This window comes from Maniola jurtina, chromosome 19 (genome assembly GCF_905333055.1).
Source record: "Maniola jurtina chromosome 19, ilManJurt1.1, whole genome shotgun sequence".
NCBI classification, from domain to species: domain Eukaryota; kingdom Metazoa; phylum Arthropoda; class Insecta; order Lepidoptera; family Nymphalidae; genus Maniola; species Maniola jurtina.
The window spans coordinates 8,868,342-8,885,843 of NC_060047.1; the positions used below are offsets into that span (position 1 = coordinate 8,868,342).

A 17,502-nucleotide genomic window follows, 5' to 3' on the forward strand; every position below is an offset into this window, starting at 1 on the left:
AATTTCAAGTTCTGTGCACTACACCGTCCATAGTGTCTCTTTTGATGCAGAAGAAGCTTATTTTACTAAAATAAGATAAAATTTTTGTAGATCTGTGGTAAAACCGAAGAAAATTCAATAAATCACAAAGACCATTCATTCATTCACAAGGACCATTCAAGTCAAACTTTATGTGCCTTTAAAAGGACATTCTTGGTACCTACCCACGCTTTCTTTTGGAAAACTAGGTACTCGACCGTGTGTAGTGTAACCATAGACAATTCCTACGAACTGTCAACTGTCAATTTTAACATTGAAATTGACACTCTGTGCTTTCAAACAATTCCAAGCCCGTCAAGTGTAGTGTCGTCAAGTTTGCGAATTGCGATGAAATATTTTGGAAAGTCTAAATAAATTCTCTGTTAATCAATTAATTCGCATATAAAATCACTATCCAAAAGCTCTGTTTATATTTTAAATGTCTAACTATCAAGAAATTGTTAATTTAAACATCGGTGGTACAAGGTATGCTAAATAAATTCGCACTTCCTTTCGTTACATATTGTGTTTACCTTTTACTTAGTCTCCAAGGGACTTTCAATTTAACTTTTGTCGATATTTAATTGATCATTCTTCAGACTGTGGTATAATAGCGTGGTTTTCTTTAGATTTTCGACGTCATGGCACACTTTAACATGGGTTCCGGATACATTTTTTACGGCTCTTCTGAGTGGTCGCATACCCACGGTGCGGGATGAAACTGGAGCCATATTTATAGACAGGGATCCAAATTTGTTTGGTCTTATACTGAATTTCTTGAGGACAAGAGACATAGACCTTACTAATGTGAATATAAGGGCGCTTAGACATGAATGTGACTATTTTGGTATCACTCCACTGAGCAGGAGACTTGCATTGTGTGATGAAATGAACCATTCATCATGTGGGGATGTATTGTTCTATGGTTATCTTCCACCACCACGTAAGTATTTAATCTTAACTTTTATGTATCATTTTAATAGATTAATTGAATTAAGTAAATTCAATTAAAGTATTAAAATGTTCTAAGTCATTTAATATTCTCTGAGCGTGCAGCAAGTACAGCAAACAATTTGTATATCCTGAGCATCTATTCCTGTTGTCAGATACAAGAATCAATAATTCAATTAATCAGTAGTTAAGTGGTATATAAAATGGAAAAATAAATTATATTTAAATTGTGTTTTAGTTAATGTAGCAAATACTACTGGAAGAAATGGCAGTAATGTATCAAGAAAAAACTCAACATCCTCAAACACAGATGTAGCAGCTAACAGGACACATTCTAGAAACTCCTCTCTGGACCTACGCACAGTGGGCAGAATACCATCACAAGACCAGTTGAGGTTAGATTTCTTTTTTAATACAAAGTGTAATATGATAGATTTAAAATATAAACTCCTTTCCCATACTCTTGAATGTTAAAATAAAAGCTAAATCCATGTAGATGAGGATCCCAGCCCAGGCATCATCTACCTATTTCATACAGAGAAAGCTTGCATCCTGGATATGGATATAGGTGACTCAGAAAATCAAAAAGTTCCCATGGGAATCATAAAAATCCTAAAGTAACATGGACATAGTTACAGGCATCATCTAGTATTTAATAAATTATTATTCATTTATTTATTAAATATTTAATAAATATTTTACTAAATTTGGACATTAAAAACAGTAGGCAAAAAGCATAAGCTTTCCTTATTATAATGCCCAAAGGAAATAAAGTTAATTGATGAATCAATTGTGTGGTGGCAAGATACCTACACTGTAGAACCTCTCTTAGATCAATAAATGAAAAATGAAAAAAAAAATCGTCTACTGAACCTGTACATTCAGAGTCAAGTTTTATTTTTTATTTAAAGTGAAGGTAAACTGACCAAGCTCAAGTAATGATTTCAAAACGGAGTTTACCCTGTGTTTAAGCTTTTAATTTGAATGTTGGTTGTTTTAGCCGATGTGGAAGAGGCCATTCAAGGGCAGCTTCTCTGGGCAATACAGAGAGTCACAAAGGATTACGTCCACCAGAAAGTATGTTGAGTTTGTCTTGTCTATAACTTGTCATAATAAAATATCTTTAATATCAATTTTAACTACAAATATGAAACCTTCTGCTCCTTAAATATAGAATTTAGTTGTATTGTATGACTTTTTAATTTGCAATCAATCATAGTGACAATGAGGGAATCCCTAGTTTCATCCAGTCCATATGTCTGTGTCAAAGCCATTATAAAAATAATGCTGTAAGGTTGAAATTTGGTACAGTAGAGATATTACAGAGACTACACAAAGCCAAAAATTGTGTGAGTTGAGAAAAAAATTTACTTGACTTCCTTGAGCAATACCTTGTAAATTAAATAAGTATTTTAATAGTATTATGAGACTTCTGACAGCTTTGGAAAAAAACTATTGCTACAACTGCCAAAGTTTTTAGCTATGGGACCTTATATGTGTTCTAACAAGAACTTGACCAGTTATCATAACACACATTATATACATTTTTGTTTGTTATGTATATTTGTGTATTTTTTATATATTATGTTTTAATGTCTTACAGCTTTTATCATAATCTTTTTTTTTTCAGCTAACACCTGGCAGGAGAATATGAAAGTACAAATAATAAAAGCACATCACAACTGGGTTGCTGTAGCATACACACACTTCGTGACAGGTTACAGGTAAAATAAAAGTTTTTATTATTCTTCTAGTATATAATTTGCTGTATATGCTTCGCTGACTTATCTTCTGCTCATACAATATTTTGATATTGGCTACTGTGCATATTCTACATTCATGGTACAAACTGTATGACTATATTCATGTGTAGTGTTCAATAAATATCCAGAAGGTCTTAAAATTAAATGTGCTAGCTTAGTGGTTAATATGTCAGTTACCTATTTGTGGGGTGTGGGGTTCAATTCCAGTCATATGCCTCTAATTTTTCGGAGTTCTGCATTTTAAGCAACTAAATATAATATACACTTTCTTTAATGGTGAAGAAAAATATAGTGAGGAAACGTGCCTACCTGGGAGTTCTTCATAGTGTTTTCAAAGATGTGTGAAGTCTAGAAATGATAATTTTCTTTCCAGATTAACAGACTCGTGTGGTTGGTATGTAGTTTTCCAATCGCCAGTCCAAGACTCGGTTATTGAAAGGATAGCATTAAACGCAAAAACCGGTGGTTCAGCGACATCTAACGGCAACAACTCTACGGGCACTGATGTCATGCTGGGCATAGCTAGTGGGCCTCTTGTTAGGTTATGGGCTTTCTCTACACATACAGAACCAGTTCGACGGACATTGATAGGCAAGTTGTTTCTGATAATATCACACTTCACACTAATATCACACTATCACACTAATATTATAAAGGCGAAACTTTGTGTGTATGTTTGTTACTCATTCACGCAAAAACTAATGAACGGATTTGACTGACATTCGGAATGGAGATAGATTATACCCTGAATTAACACATAGGCTACTTTTATCTGGGACAATTAAAGAGTTCGTACGGGATTTTGAAAAAACCTAAATCCACGCAAACGAAGTCGCGGGCATCAACTAGTAAATACATAGTAGTGGGTAGTAATAGACTAATATATCTATATCTAAGTTTTAATTCTGTCCTTACTAAACAATGTACCACTATTAAAACAACTGTCTAATTAAATTATTTTCTCTTGTAGGCACTTTCAATTTAGGCGTGCGCGTGGAATATCTACTATTCGTAGGTCCACAGTTAGTAGCGCTGAGTGGCGCTGGCAGTCGAAGCAAAGCCGGAGTATGGCACACGAGTACCCAGCACTGGCAAACGCAAGATGTGGCTCATCTCACCACTTACGATACAGCAGGCTCCTTCCTTCTGCTTGGCACTGCCACAGGCGCTATTAACTATATCGGTGAGTAGTGCTTGGTTGTAATTGAACCTACTTATAATACTTTATAGTGGAAACAAATCTACTGTATTAGGTACTGACAAACGCAAGATATGGCTCATCTCACCACTTTTGATACAATGGGCTTGGTTCTATTGCTTGGGACCGCCACAGGTGCTATTAACTATATCCGTAAGTAGTGCTAGGGTGTGGTCTCTAGAGTGCATTCTGACTTTGCTTAAACTTAAGACAGAGTTAAAACGTGACATATATATCTCTCACATAAATCTGTCTCGTTTTAGTCTGAGCAAAATCAAAGTATGCTCTATAAATCCCACACTAAGGCTACGATTACACCTGTAAGTTTAATTCACGGTAATGTTCGTGATTAACTTTCGACAAATTTATTGATGTAAACACTCTTTTAAGTACATTTTCATTAGTTTTGTTGTAAATTACTTACCCTAGCTACTTATACGTTAGAAAAACTTACAGGTGTAATCGCAGCCTATGTAAGTCTTAATATTGATTACACGCAAAATATAAGTCATGGTATATTTTAAATTTCAGATATGCAAAAGTTTCCTCTAAGAATGAAAGACAATGATCTCTTGGTAACGCAGCTATATAAGGATCCGAATCAAGAACCAATCACAGCCATTTCTGTATACCTCACACCAAAAACAAGTAAGTAATTTAGGTCCCTATATACCTAATGGGTTGTTTATTGTTTAAGCTTCTTTCTATTTAGAAGAATCTTTTATGTTAATCTATGTCTCAATCTCAATCTTCTCTTCTTCTTCTTAAAATCTTTAGAATTTGGATTCAACCAAACTATCAACAATACCAATAATAAATACCACCTTCACCATTCAACCACAGAACAGCGAGAAACCCTGAACGTTGGCATCTTTGTGGTCGATATACAATCCACTTACCAAATACGAACCGCTAAGATGTCGAATACCCTGCTGGCTTTCGTGTTTCCTGCCACATATAACATTAATGCCTTCAAAGCAAGAGTGAATCGGCATCTCAAGCAAGCAAGCTTCAATAGCACAACAGTTATAGGAACGAACTGAAATTCTAAATGTCGGCGGTTCAAACCCCATCCGTTGCACTATTGTCGTACCCACTCCTAGCAGAAGCTTTACGCTTAGTTGGAGGGGAATGCTAGTAAAAAAAAACTTTGAAAAGTGCAGTCCAACCCAGACATCATTGTTTTTTGTGAAGCATAATTGTCATCAAGCGCAAGCCATATAGTACATCTTGCAATATTAAAAAGAAATGTTTTACAGATCTATGCGGCAACTGGATAGAAATAGCGTACGGTACTAGATATGGTTCGGTACGCGTCATCGTGCAGCATCCAGAAACCGTGGGTCACGGCCCACAGTTGTTCCAAACGTTCACCGTGCATCAGAGCCCAGTCACTAAGGTGAGATCTTAATAATAAATTACATACTGATAAATTAAAACATTATATAAAAACCTTTTCAGGATTCCGTGATTTGAGTTACGGGTACCAATGGGATCCTATTAATAAGCCTCTGCCATCCGTCTGTCTGTCTGTCAGTGCGCTGTATCTCATGAACTCTCCATCTCCCACGGCAATACCAACTTCTTGGTTATATGAGCCGAATGACGGGAGGGTGCCCATTCGGTACTTGCTCTTGGTGTTTTCCCGTGGCGCCTTCTTGACTCCATACATATTATTTCTTTGTATCTCATGAACCGTAATAGCTAGATGGTTAAAATTTTCGCATAGTGTGTATTTCTAGTGCCGCTATAACATCAAGTAATAAAATAAAAATGGTCGACAAGTTAATTAAAAAGTTCATATTCACAGGTTCATTTTAAAAAAACAGGTGACGTCACCAATAAACCTAACCTAAGCTTGTTAATGTTGTAAAATAATATTAACTAAGCAATAATTTATTATTGACATAGGCAACATCCCTATTTCTGATAATAATATGCGGCCGGCCTAAAAGTGTAAACACCGCTTCCACAGGTATCTCTATCAGAGAACTACCTAATATCAGTGTGCAGCGAGTACAATCACGTGCGATCTTGGCGCGTCACTCGCTTCAGAGGGATGATCTCCACTCAGCCGGGGACCACGCCCAAGGCAGCTTTCAAGGTCTTAGCTTTAGAAGCACCCACGGCACAGCCTCATAACGACTGTGGTAAGAAAACATCTTTAAAATCAGGTTAAAGAATTTATTTCTCTCAAACAACACAGAATTCACTTACAGAGAAAACATAATATTTACAATAGGTATTCGTTTGTTCGGCAATCATATACATACAACATCATATACAATATACATATATACAGGGTGGAATTTTGTAATAGAAAGTAAGAGGAAGTACTCTTAATACTGCAATTTTGACTTTGACTGAGTAAAATTTTCTATCTACAGTATTAAGAGTACTTTCCCTTCAGGTAGCATTACAAAATTCCAAACTATACATACATATATATAGAACTTAATGAATCCACATCTCACATAACATTTAATTTAACAAAACACTTCGTCAACCGATAGACGGACGGTCGGACTGGAATTAGATCTCTTGAAGGGACTTCCACAGGTCACGGTTTTGCGCCGTCTGAATTCAATGTCTTCCTGCGACTAGATGTTGTCTGTTCACCTAGTGAATGCTGCGCTTTTAGGTGCGAGGTTACCATTCTAGCATCTTGGGACCAAAAAACATTAATAACATTTTTAACATTAATATGTGATATTATGTAATAGAATTTTTAAAACTAAATCGGCATAGCTATCTTCAAGACTAGCCTGTGGAGAGGTTTTGTCCTCCATCTCCATAGATCTATGGAGTAGAAAAGTTAACTCCGTTAAATGATCTTGGAATTCCACTTGTTTATCTAGCTAGCAAGATTATTTTGTTGGATTTGAAATGAAAATGTGCTGTTTAAAATCTTATTGAAGGGCGAATATTATTTCAGCATTTATAGGCAGAGTACCTAAAGAATCCTCTAAATTTGCCCATTTTCATAAGATTGATAGGTTATTTTATAATATATTTAGTAACAGTACACTTTTATTTCTAGGTCCGTATGGAGAGCAGGATGAAGAACAAATATTTATCCAAAAAGTTGTGCCTGATACGGATACATTGTATGTTCGACTTGCTTCCAACGGGAAAAGGTGAGTGCCCTTGATGAATGTACTTGGTTCGAAAAAATTTAATATCCACTCAAATCATGATATTTTTCCTACTATTTATTGTATATTTATCTTGAATCTTTGTCGAGGTGATTTGGTTTGCTAACTTTGTCTTGATCTTTGACTTGGGTTCCATAGCATCTCAATTGTGTTTTTCTAGGTGTTGATTAAATAAAGGGTCTACATAAAGTAATCCCACTATTAAGTCTCTTATTTCTGCTATAACTTGTTCCATTTATATTACGATTTCTCTTTGACAGAGTATGCACGATCCGTTCAGTAGACGGCTCGGCGGTATCTTGCTTCGTAGTCGCAGAGTGCGAAGGCGCTTTACGGCCTCGCAGACTGTTGCTGTGCGGTCACAGGTCTGGCGCTACGCAGATGTGGGACCTCACGGGGCCCATCGACAAGGCGGCCAAGACGCTGCAGGCCGTAGCTAGCGCCACCACTAGCAGTGGCAATGGCGGTGGTACGTACATCTCTTATAACTCGAAAACTTTTACTATGCGTCACAGGTCCGGCGCGACGCAGATGTAGGATCTTACAGACCTCATAAATTTCTAAATAGCCTGGAACCTAGAATGTCTCGTTTATAAGACTGCAGTGCTACCACAACCCCAACGCCGAGACGTCATCGGTTCCGTACCATTGTACGAGAAGCAATAATAATAAAAATAAATAGCACTTTATTGTGCGTTCTGGTGTTAATATTTATACACTGTGATAATAGGGGCTACATCTAGCGGCTAACTATAGCACTAACCACTAAAATAGAGGTTCTTGATTGTGCGGTCGATCCCGCAGTGCATGGTAGTTTTCTGAAGCTACCCTACCCTGTATGTACCCTGTTTGTAAGTAGGCAATAGAAATAACATTCTGTGAAAATTACAGCTCCCACCTATTACGGTTCACGAGATACTGACAGACAGACGGATGGACGGACAGATAGCGGAGGCTTAGTGATAGGGTCCCGTTGGCACTCTTCGGGTATGGAACCCTAAAAATCAACCTCATCAAAAGGAGCAGAGCATGTTAATTCAAGAACAGGCTTACCCACGAATGATTCCTTGATCAGCATTACTTTTTTCACACAGGTGAAGGTGAAGAATCTCCCGTACCAGACGGCGGTCCGACACCCGACGAACTGGTACGATTATTATCCGCATGCGACTTGGACGCGACGCCCGCGCCCGTCGTCGTGCCGCAGTCGCCCAACCGCCCCATACAGCCGTGAAGCTCGGCCCTATGCGACGTCATACTACGAGTGTACTCACTAGTTGTAGATTAAACGAATTTATTGCAAAATCAACTTTATCACTACGGTATTAATAACTATTTTGCATTGTATTTAAATAAAAGAAACAACCTTCTATTTGTTTAAACAACTTGGGAAGTTAAGTTGTAGATTATTCCAAAATCGACTTTAATTCCAGGGTATAAAGACTATTACTGTATATATTACTGGTCGGTTCACATTCAAGTCACTTGATCCAATCTATTACTGGTATTCAAGCCATTTTCAGGCCATTGAGTTTCCAAAACTGGATTGAGCATCTATACAATTCCAGTCAAGCTTGACTAAAAATAATTAAGACTGTTAAGTCATTTACTGGACTGAATATAGTGAAATAGGTACTGCAATGAAATCTATATTCAGTTTTATTCTTGTGACAATACACCACTAGAAAAAATCGCTGATCTGGAATATTACTAAAATGAAATGAAACAGTATTTATTTTCGGCGATATATCGATGTATAAAATCTGATAATTTAAAATTACCTTAAACTACCTTAAAAATCATTGATATTGTAGATAAAACTTTACGATTGTCTGAGGAACTTTATAAATGTTTATAGAAAAAGAAATCTTTGATCTAAATGTATTTGTTTTGTTTGTAATAATAATAATTATTATTGTCCTTGGTGTGTCCTTGGTAGTTTTGAGCTCAATATTCTGTATAAAATAATGGACTATTTGACAACTTATACTGTAAATAACGGGTAGGTACCTACTAGGTACAATGATTTTGTAATATCACGAACCACGAAATAAGTCTAAAATCATTATTTGATAACTATATAAAACCCAATGACTTTTGTCTTTCTAAACTCCAAATAAACTGTTTAGATTATTATCATTTTACGATATCTCTTATTATAATCGCTAATTAATATTATAATTTAACTACAGGATAAATTTCAAAATATCAAATGTATTCCTCCGTTTACGTTTATCTGGCGATTAAAAATCAGCCCTTTATGAAATTGATTCACGTCTTAGAATAATTTTCTTCATATTGTGGTGTCAAATAGCCTGTTAATTTTATCATAGTTTAATCATTTATCTCTGTTACTCGTCTCTTGTCAAATGGTGGGATTAATATGTATGAAATGTATGTAAAAATTTCTTCCCCAAACCATATTCATTATTTGATATTATAAAAGTGGGAGCGCAATTTTAACATAGAACATTTTTGCTGTATAATAAACATTTAAGTACTTATGTTATAAATGTAGAAATGACTGAATTGACTATTAGATTTAAATTTTATAATGTAATATAGTGAATTATTTTTGTTATGTCGATGTTGCGTAGGTATAAATAATTTAAAATCATATACTTAGATATATTTGGCTCACTAGTACGTTGGAGTTGTCTAAATATTTTAATGATAGTATATTAAAATAAATATCAAAAATAACGCGACGGGATTCAAAACGTCTGACCTCAGATTTCACTAAACAGTTAATAAAATCATAACCCTTCCTTTTGGCTTTGCCGCAGTCGGGTAAAAAATGGACGAATATAATACGAAAGTTCGCATGTTAGAATCTCATTACGTTAGAAAAACAGTAGAAATAACTTTTTTACAAAAAAAAGGTACAAGTTGAATCCCGACGCGTCATTAATAATCATAATTCTTGACATTATGTAGGTATTTGAGTCGTTCAATTTTTAGGGTTCCGTACTCGAAGTTTGATCTTATTACTAAACCTCCGCTGTCCGTTTGTCAGCGAGCCCTATCTCGTGAACCATAATAGGTAGAGATGAAATTTTCACAGAATGTGTATTTCTATTGTAAACATGCCATAACGTTTGTTATTGTACGACAGTACGGAACCCTTTGTGTGTGAGCCCAACTCGCACTTGACCGATTTTTTATCGACGGGTGTAATTCTGTGTTGGACTAGCGGCGGGGTGATTCACTAACTCGGTGTCTAACACTGAATACCACCGAGCTCATTTTGTAATCCATTGAGGGTTTTCTACGCAAAAACATTTTAATACCACCCAGTGAAGCAGCAACGTAGAACCAACCAACCTCAGCGGGTTTTATTCAGTGTTAGACACTGAGTTAGCGAATCAACTAGGTACTAGTTATCAACTAACTAGTTCAGGATTTATTTCATATTAAGGTATAGTTTCCTGAGATAGCGTTGTCGTCACATAGCGGTCGCTAGAAGCGTTTTTTGATATCTATGTTATGGTGTCAAAAAACCGGTCAAGTAAGAGTCGGACTCGCACACGAAGGGTTCCGTACCATCGTACAAGAAATAACACTTATTTTCATAGCTGCCATTTTGAAATTTCTATTATTTGTTGTTATAGCGGCAATAAAAATACGCATTGTGTGATAACTCTCACCCTATTACGGTTCACGAGATCCAGCCCACTGACAGACGGACACCGTAGGACAACGTTTGTATTGGTGTTGAATGTTCCAAATTTTTGCACTTTTTGCGTATTTTATTTTGAATCTAAATCTGTTATTTGTGGTAATCTGGTGTATAGATGTGTAAGTTTATATTATTATTATCCCAATGAATTATGAGATGAATTCTATAGAATAAAAATAAATATATATTTCTGAATTAAATCATACCAAATCTTTTTTATTTGAATTCCTTTTATAACGTATTTGAAGTGTGCCACTGCACAATGTTTTAGGTTTTGATCTGCCAGTTTGTTAAAATCCTAGAAATTAAATGGAAATGGATTGAACAAAAAATAAAAGAAATATACAATATACATGTAAAATTAGTTTAATGACTTGTAAATTGACACTTATAGTAGATTAGCACAATTTTATCATGGTAACCATAATACAAACATTATCAAGTTCTTATCATTATGATTCAAGCTATAATAAAAACCTGCAACTTAAAGTTAGTATACGATAATACAAAGTTACATCAATTGACTAGTTACACAAAATGTTGAAATAACGTAAGCTTCTTCGAAGTTACATTTTAATCTAAATTAATTTTATTTCTTAGGTCAAACCCATACAAATGACAAAGACAAAAAGTCAGTGGGCGTTAACCATTTTGAGTGATTAACCAATCACAAACGAACTTATTTTTTTCGTAATATCTATTTTCGTGGATTGTACAGAAAAAGGTTCGTTTGTGATTGGTTGGTTACTCAAAATGGTTAACGCCCACTGATTTATTTGTTTCTGCCAGTAAGTATGGGATTACGTAACACAGAGAGCGCTATATTAACTTCTCTCCGTGGATAGAGTATAGTTTTATAGTACATCTCTGTCACACGAGTACAAACGATAAAGACATACTATTGTATTTAGTGACGCCATCGTCAGTTTGTGCGGTGTAGGTAACTCTCTGATTCAATCATAGACGTTAGAATTATTCGTCTTGACCAAGTCCTTTTATAAGGATTTTCAACTGAGTGCCGAAAAAATTTAACGAATTCAGAACCCTTTTAACCCTTCAGAACCGTTATATTTTATTTCTCAAACAATCAGCATGATGGGTTTTTATTCGGTACAGCTTGCCGAGTTCCCACAAAATATTAAAATTGCAACTATCCTATTTTTAGCAAACAGAAGTTCAAAAGATCAGTTCGAATGCATTAAAAATCATCCCCTTAACTTAAAAATGAAGATATAAAGCTAGAATTCGGCGAACGCACCTTGACGTGAGGTATTCGGTTCGCATCATTGTTGTACAGGACAAGTGGTCAGATGATTTAGTAGCAGGCTAGTGTAAAAAGGGTGTGATAATTTTGATTAAACCCATAGGTACCCCTAATTGAAGCAGACCTTAAAAGAGTGGGACTGGTGGAACTATGTCAAGGCAGCAGCCAAAGATAGGAACACATGGAAAACAATTATTGCAGCCCGAAGTTCCACGAAGGAATAAAAGGAGTCCATCATCGTCATATCCCTAATTGGTTTCTAGGCGTAGACTAGGTACGACCGAAGCCGCCAACCAGACCAAACCAAGCTAGAAATTATAAATGCCTAAAATTGTCCCTGCTGAGAATAAAACCAGAGCCTTCATTAAGGCCACAGCGCTCAAAGAAAACAGTACGCAAGTTTCGCCACTCTCGCGTTGTGGTCCCATTCCATTGCCTTCCTTTACGGAATACAGTAATATAATACATATACCTATGATATTTTATGGCACAAACACATGAGGCTTTCATATGAAAGTGTACCTACGAAAAGAGTAGGTACAATTAAACTTAAATTACATAAAAGCTGTACAGATATTGAGCAATGAATACTGAACAATCAGTAAGTATAGTTAAAGTTAAAAGTATAGTTAAAGTTAGTTTAAGTTATAAGTTCAAATACACGGTGAAATTTTAGAGGTTTTAGAATCGCCTTACAGTACTATCTATTTTGACGACAGCCTGGCTGAGATCTGTTTTTGTACAATGCGCAGTCATACACCTCGTATTCACTATTGGACTATTAGTTACTTTAGGACTGTACTATAGGACTGGACTATACTATAGGACTAGACTGTACTCTTATCTAGGACTGTTGGACTCGTGTTGGACTATTTGTTTTGTGCGCACTAATAAAGTCACGTGTAGATTTACGAATTCACAATGGCAGTAACTAACATTTACATAGTATATTGACCTATACAATTATCTCTACCACGCGTCTTTTCGCATGATTGTTCTTTCAAAAATTAATCTTATACTTAAGACTATGTATTAGGAGAATGGACGTTGAGTTATAAATAAGTTACATTTATTACGTATAAAACATGTTAAATAGCCTAAAGAATTCTACATAGTAACATAATAAGCACACCCTGTATTTTTACCGGGAAAATGAAATCAATAACAGCGAAACATACTTAATATGACGTGACTGCGATCAACGATTATACCTGTAAGTTTTACTCACATAATAAGTACATAGTACTAATTAATTGACAACATTAAGGTAAATGCTTTGAGTAGATATCAAATCAATAGGTATAAAATAAGACTGTTTCCATTAGTAAAGTCGTAATTTAGTATCCGCGGCCTTATAAGCAAATCTTCTTACAAAGGTAGGTACTTGTAAAAGTTATAAATAGTAAGAATAATAAGATTTTTTAATTTATTTAATGGGAATGAATACTCGTATAGTAAAAAAGCGTGAGAGTGAATCGTTGTTACTAGTTCTAAATCGCGTCGTAACGTGTAATTTTGCTCTAAATTATGATATATATATATATGGTATGTTTCTGCCTTAACACTTGCGTAAAAAGAAATCGTACAACACTGGTCATATGTAAACGAAAGTTTCGTTTGCATTTTTGTAAAAAAAAACATGCAACCGGTACACAGACTAATAAAGTCAAGTTAATAACTCCAGTCTATTGTCATAGATGTAGGGGCTGGTTAGAGGTATGAGCAAGTAAATCCAAAGGAAAAGACCTAGGAAAAAGTTCAGTATAATAAGAATTCTCTGTAACATCGGAAAGTGAAATACTTCAAAGAAATTTGGAAATCCTAGATGATTGCAAAATATGTGGGCGACCAGCGGCGCGAAGAAGTGACCTGAAATGAAACAATTATTATTATAATAAAGCCATACTGTTTAGCACCTACTCTATGGATAAAATAAAACTACTAAATATAAATAATATAAAACAATTTATTCACTTACCAGTTCGTAAAAATAAATAAGCTGAATAAGCACCAAATACAGTCGTAAATGAGAATTGAAACACTGAAAAAGAAAAAAACATCATTATGCTCATTTTTAATATCTAAATATCAATAAGCGCAAAAGACATCAATTTGTCTAATCTATAATAAACTTTATTTTATTTTCAGAGTATACTTACAGGAGATAAATAATGCAGATTTAATTGAATGCCCTCCAGACAATAGTTCGTGCAAGTGATGGAAATGGGCTGAAAAAAATATAATATGTTATTTTACCATGAAATTAAGTACTTCTATTTATTAATTTGAAGGAAAAGGCATCTATGATTTAAAAATTACAGTTTTGATGAAGCAAAATATTACGAGGACCTTCATTTTAGAAGAAATGCTGAACTGAAAAACACATCTACAAATATTTCAACACAATTCAACATATTTTCCGAAAAATATTCCAATCCTTATGAGTTTTTAATTGGACATGATTATTCAAGTCAAAATAAAGATATTATTATGAGCTAACTATTAAAATTAAAACAATTACTGCAAAATGACATGTTGCATTGCATAAAAGAATATCTTGATGGTATCCAATTAAAACTTACCAATACCAAACAGGAATGGCCCTGTGAACACAGCAGTGAGTGGATCCAAACACTGAAGCAGCAATGGCATCATACAAGACCGGAACACCCACTCTTCACTTATAGGAGCCATCACATGGTTGCGCAACCACACTAGATCCTGAAAACTTGATATCCAATACAGAGGATCTGAAATATAAACTCATAGATAGTACACAAATAAAATACAGACAGAGTTATTTCTCTACATTGAACGGCATTCCAAACCAGTGGTAAATTACATATTTTGACGATTCAAAAGCACTCAGAAGACCTGGAGAGAGACTACTTTTAATCCCGGAAAATCAAATAGTTCCAGAGTAAAGCTTAAAGTAAATGATATTTAGTTTTTCATAATGCACATATCAATTATGACCATACCTGCATATAATTTCCAAGTTCCAGCTATAAAATGCATTGTCAATGGTCCCAAAAATAAAGTGGCAGTTAGAAGCAAGGGGACAATTAATGCTGCAATCATTCCAGACATTCGGAAACCCATGTACTCATAGAGGCTCCCTCTTTCCAAGGTCTCTTCTTTCAGAAGTGTGTATGTAAACACTGGTGCCAGCAGCATCATACAAAACACACTGAAAAATCTTCTCTTGATAGTTGTTGGGTGATCTCTGTAACATAATGATTTATCCACTCTAATAATCCATACTGGTGTTATATCCATACTAGTATTTTTCATTTTATTTTTATTTATTTAGATACAAGTTAGCCCTTCACTGCAATCTCAACTGGTGGTAAGTGATGATGCAGTCTAAGATGGCTAACCTGGAAGGAGTATGGCAGTTGTCATTGAACCCATACTCCTTTGGTTGCTACACAGCATCATACCGAAACGTAAAATTGCTTGGAGGTACAGCTTTGCCAGTAGGGTTTGCCACTAGGACAGCCAAAGCCTCCACCAGACAAAATGTGAATGTTAAAATTTGTGAGTAAGTATCTGTGAAATAGCTTTTTACTGCCTATCCTTTCAACTAATTTAGTAGTTAGCTTACATCCCAGGGACAGACATAAGCTACGTTTGTCGGTTGTTTGTTGATTACTAGAAACCTGAAATCTCATAGAATTTGCAGTCCGTAGGCACCATCTATTGGGTACAGAGATAACTTGCATCCCGAATATGAATATAGACTACTTTTTATACCAGAAACTCAGAATTCCCATGGGACTTTTAAAAATCTAAATCCAGGTGGACGAAATCAAGGGCATCATCTGGATGCAAAAACTTGTCTTTTTATCTATCTGCTGATTTTCACGGCTCATTTGTTTAACCAATTTAAATCAAGCTTGTCACATGGGGCAGAGTGGGATATTTTACTTTTACTTAGTTTAATCCTGAAATCAAAGACTTACAAGAATTAAATCGAATTTCAAAAAACTTGTAAATATTTGATATTTAGTTAAATAAACCTGCACACTTTGCCTGCACATTTATATCATGGTGTGATTTAATTTAAATCATTTAAACACCGCAAATATATGGCACAGGCAAGTTAAAAATAAATACCTGTTTAATTTAGATCTCCAAATGTATAAACTGCCAACGTAAGAAAATGTTAAAAATACACACGCCAGTCCCGAGTATAGGCAGGTATTTGGATCAGTTAGATCAAAAAGAGACATGATAACGTTTTAATATTACGAACTTCAAGAAATAACACCAATTTTGCACCAATTTCTGAATCTGAATTCAGAACAAGGAACATTTATATTCAGAATTTCTGAATCTCCGGATTCGTGGTCTGTGTTCTGAATCTGATCTGAAGTCAGAAGCACAGACCACGAATAGCAAGCGTGTCAAAGAGTATAATATAATCACTATAGAAGTATGTTATAGTGATTACATACTCTTTGGCAGGACTTCGTCTGTGTTGGTGTTAGCTGGCGGGCGTGCTCTGCCTTTTTGGAGTGTTTTTTTTGTTAAAACTGACTGGAAAGCGCTATAAGGGGGTGCCGTGCGTATGTCGGCGAGCGCCGGCACAGACGGGGTCCATACTTGTATAGTTTAACTAACTTGTTAAAATAACTACAAACTTGACATTGGCTAATCTTTGTAAAGCCAGACGAGAGAGAAAAAGAAAAAAAAATCTTTGTAAAGTCAGACGAAAGAGAAAAAAAAAGATACTCTTTGGCATGTTATTTTATTTTAATTTTTTTTAACTGGTTTTACGTCTCTGGATTCTACTTCTTTTGAGCTTATTTTTACTCGACTGCGTCGAAGCCCAAAGGAGGGTTATGTGTTTGCATGTATGTATTATGTCCGTTTCTATGTCAGCTTGTTATAGTTATGGTTTATACCAAAGCCACCACACTACCACCACACGAGCTACACGAGTACTTTCTATATGCACACCCGACTTTTACCCGACTAAGCCAAAAGGAAAAATCATGACTAGCAGTCTATATGTATGTATGTAGGTTTGTATTTATGTGCATTCCACCGTAATGCCTAAAGTACTGAGCCGATTTTTATGAATGAGGTGTTAATCGATTCGTTATTACGGTTCGGGTGGCAGCTACATTTTATACGAAAAAAAATCGACCTGACGGATATTGCATCCAAACATCCAAAAAAGTGGGGTCTCCAAAGTCCAAACTCTTTTTTTGCTAAATTGTATCGAGTGGTCTAACAAAATGAAAGAGGAAAAAATTGTCATTTCATAAATGTAGTGAAACTCAAAATTTAAAAAACCCCCGACCATAGATATGTACCCCCGACACAAAGCCAAGAAAACTAGAAAAGAGCTGTTAACTTTCAAACGACTGAACCGATTTTCTTCGATTAGAGCTAAGAACACCCTCAAACAAAAAAAAACTAAATTAAAATCGGTTCATTCGTTTAGGACACGAGCTACGATGCCA

The 17,502-nt window shown here is 35.3% G+C and overlaps 2 protein-coding genes across 2 annotated transcripts; one reads left to right on the plus strand and one right to left on the minus strand.

Moving 5' to 3' along the window:
- Positions 1-330: 330 nt before the first annotated feature.
- On the plus strand, positions 331-10,358 carry LOC123874920 (BTB/POZ domain-containing protein KCTD3). Its single transcript, XM_045920488.1, has 13 exons — positions 331-504; positions 648-961; positions 1,208-1,364; positions 1,970-2,046; positions 2,600-2,693; positions 3,106-3,323; positions 3,703-3,915; positions 4,462-4,578; positions 5,190-5,329; positions 5,906-6,080; positions 6,971-7,067; positions 7,346-7,554; positions 8,180-10,358. Exons 1-13 carry the CDS (start codon positions 458-460, stop codon positions 8,317-8,319), a joined length of 1,998 nt encoding a protein of 665 aa, XP_045776444.1. The 5' UTR covers positions 331-457; the 3' UTR covers positions 8,320-10,358.
- A 756-nt stretch (positions 10,359-11,114) lies between these two features.
- On the minus strand, positions 11,115-16,392 carry LOC123874921 (CAAX prenyl protease 2). Its single transcript, XM_045920489.1, has 6 exons — positions 16,148-16,392; positions 15,010-15,254; positions 14,611-14,778; positions 14,188-14,256; positions 14,007-14,069; positions 11,115-13,897 (listed from the first exon to the last, which is right to left on the minus strand). Exons 1-6 carry the CDS (start codon positions 16,261-16,263, stop codon positions 13,695-13,697), a joined length of 864 nt encoding a protein of 287 aa, XP_045776445.1. The 5' UTR covers positions 16,264-16,392; the 3' UTR covers positions 11,115-13,694.
- Positions 16,393-17,502: the final 1,110 nt, after the last annotated feature.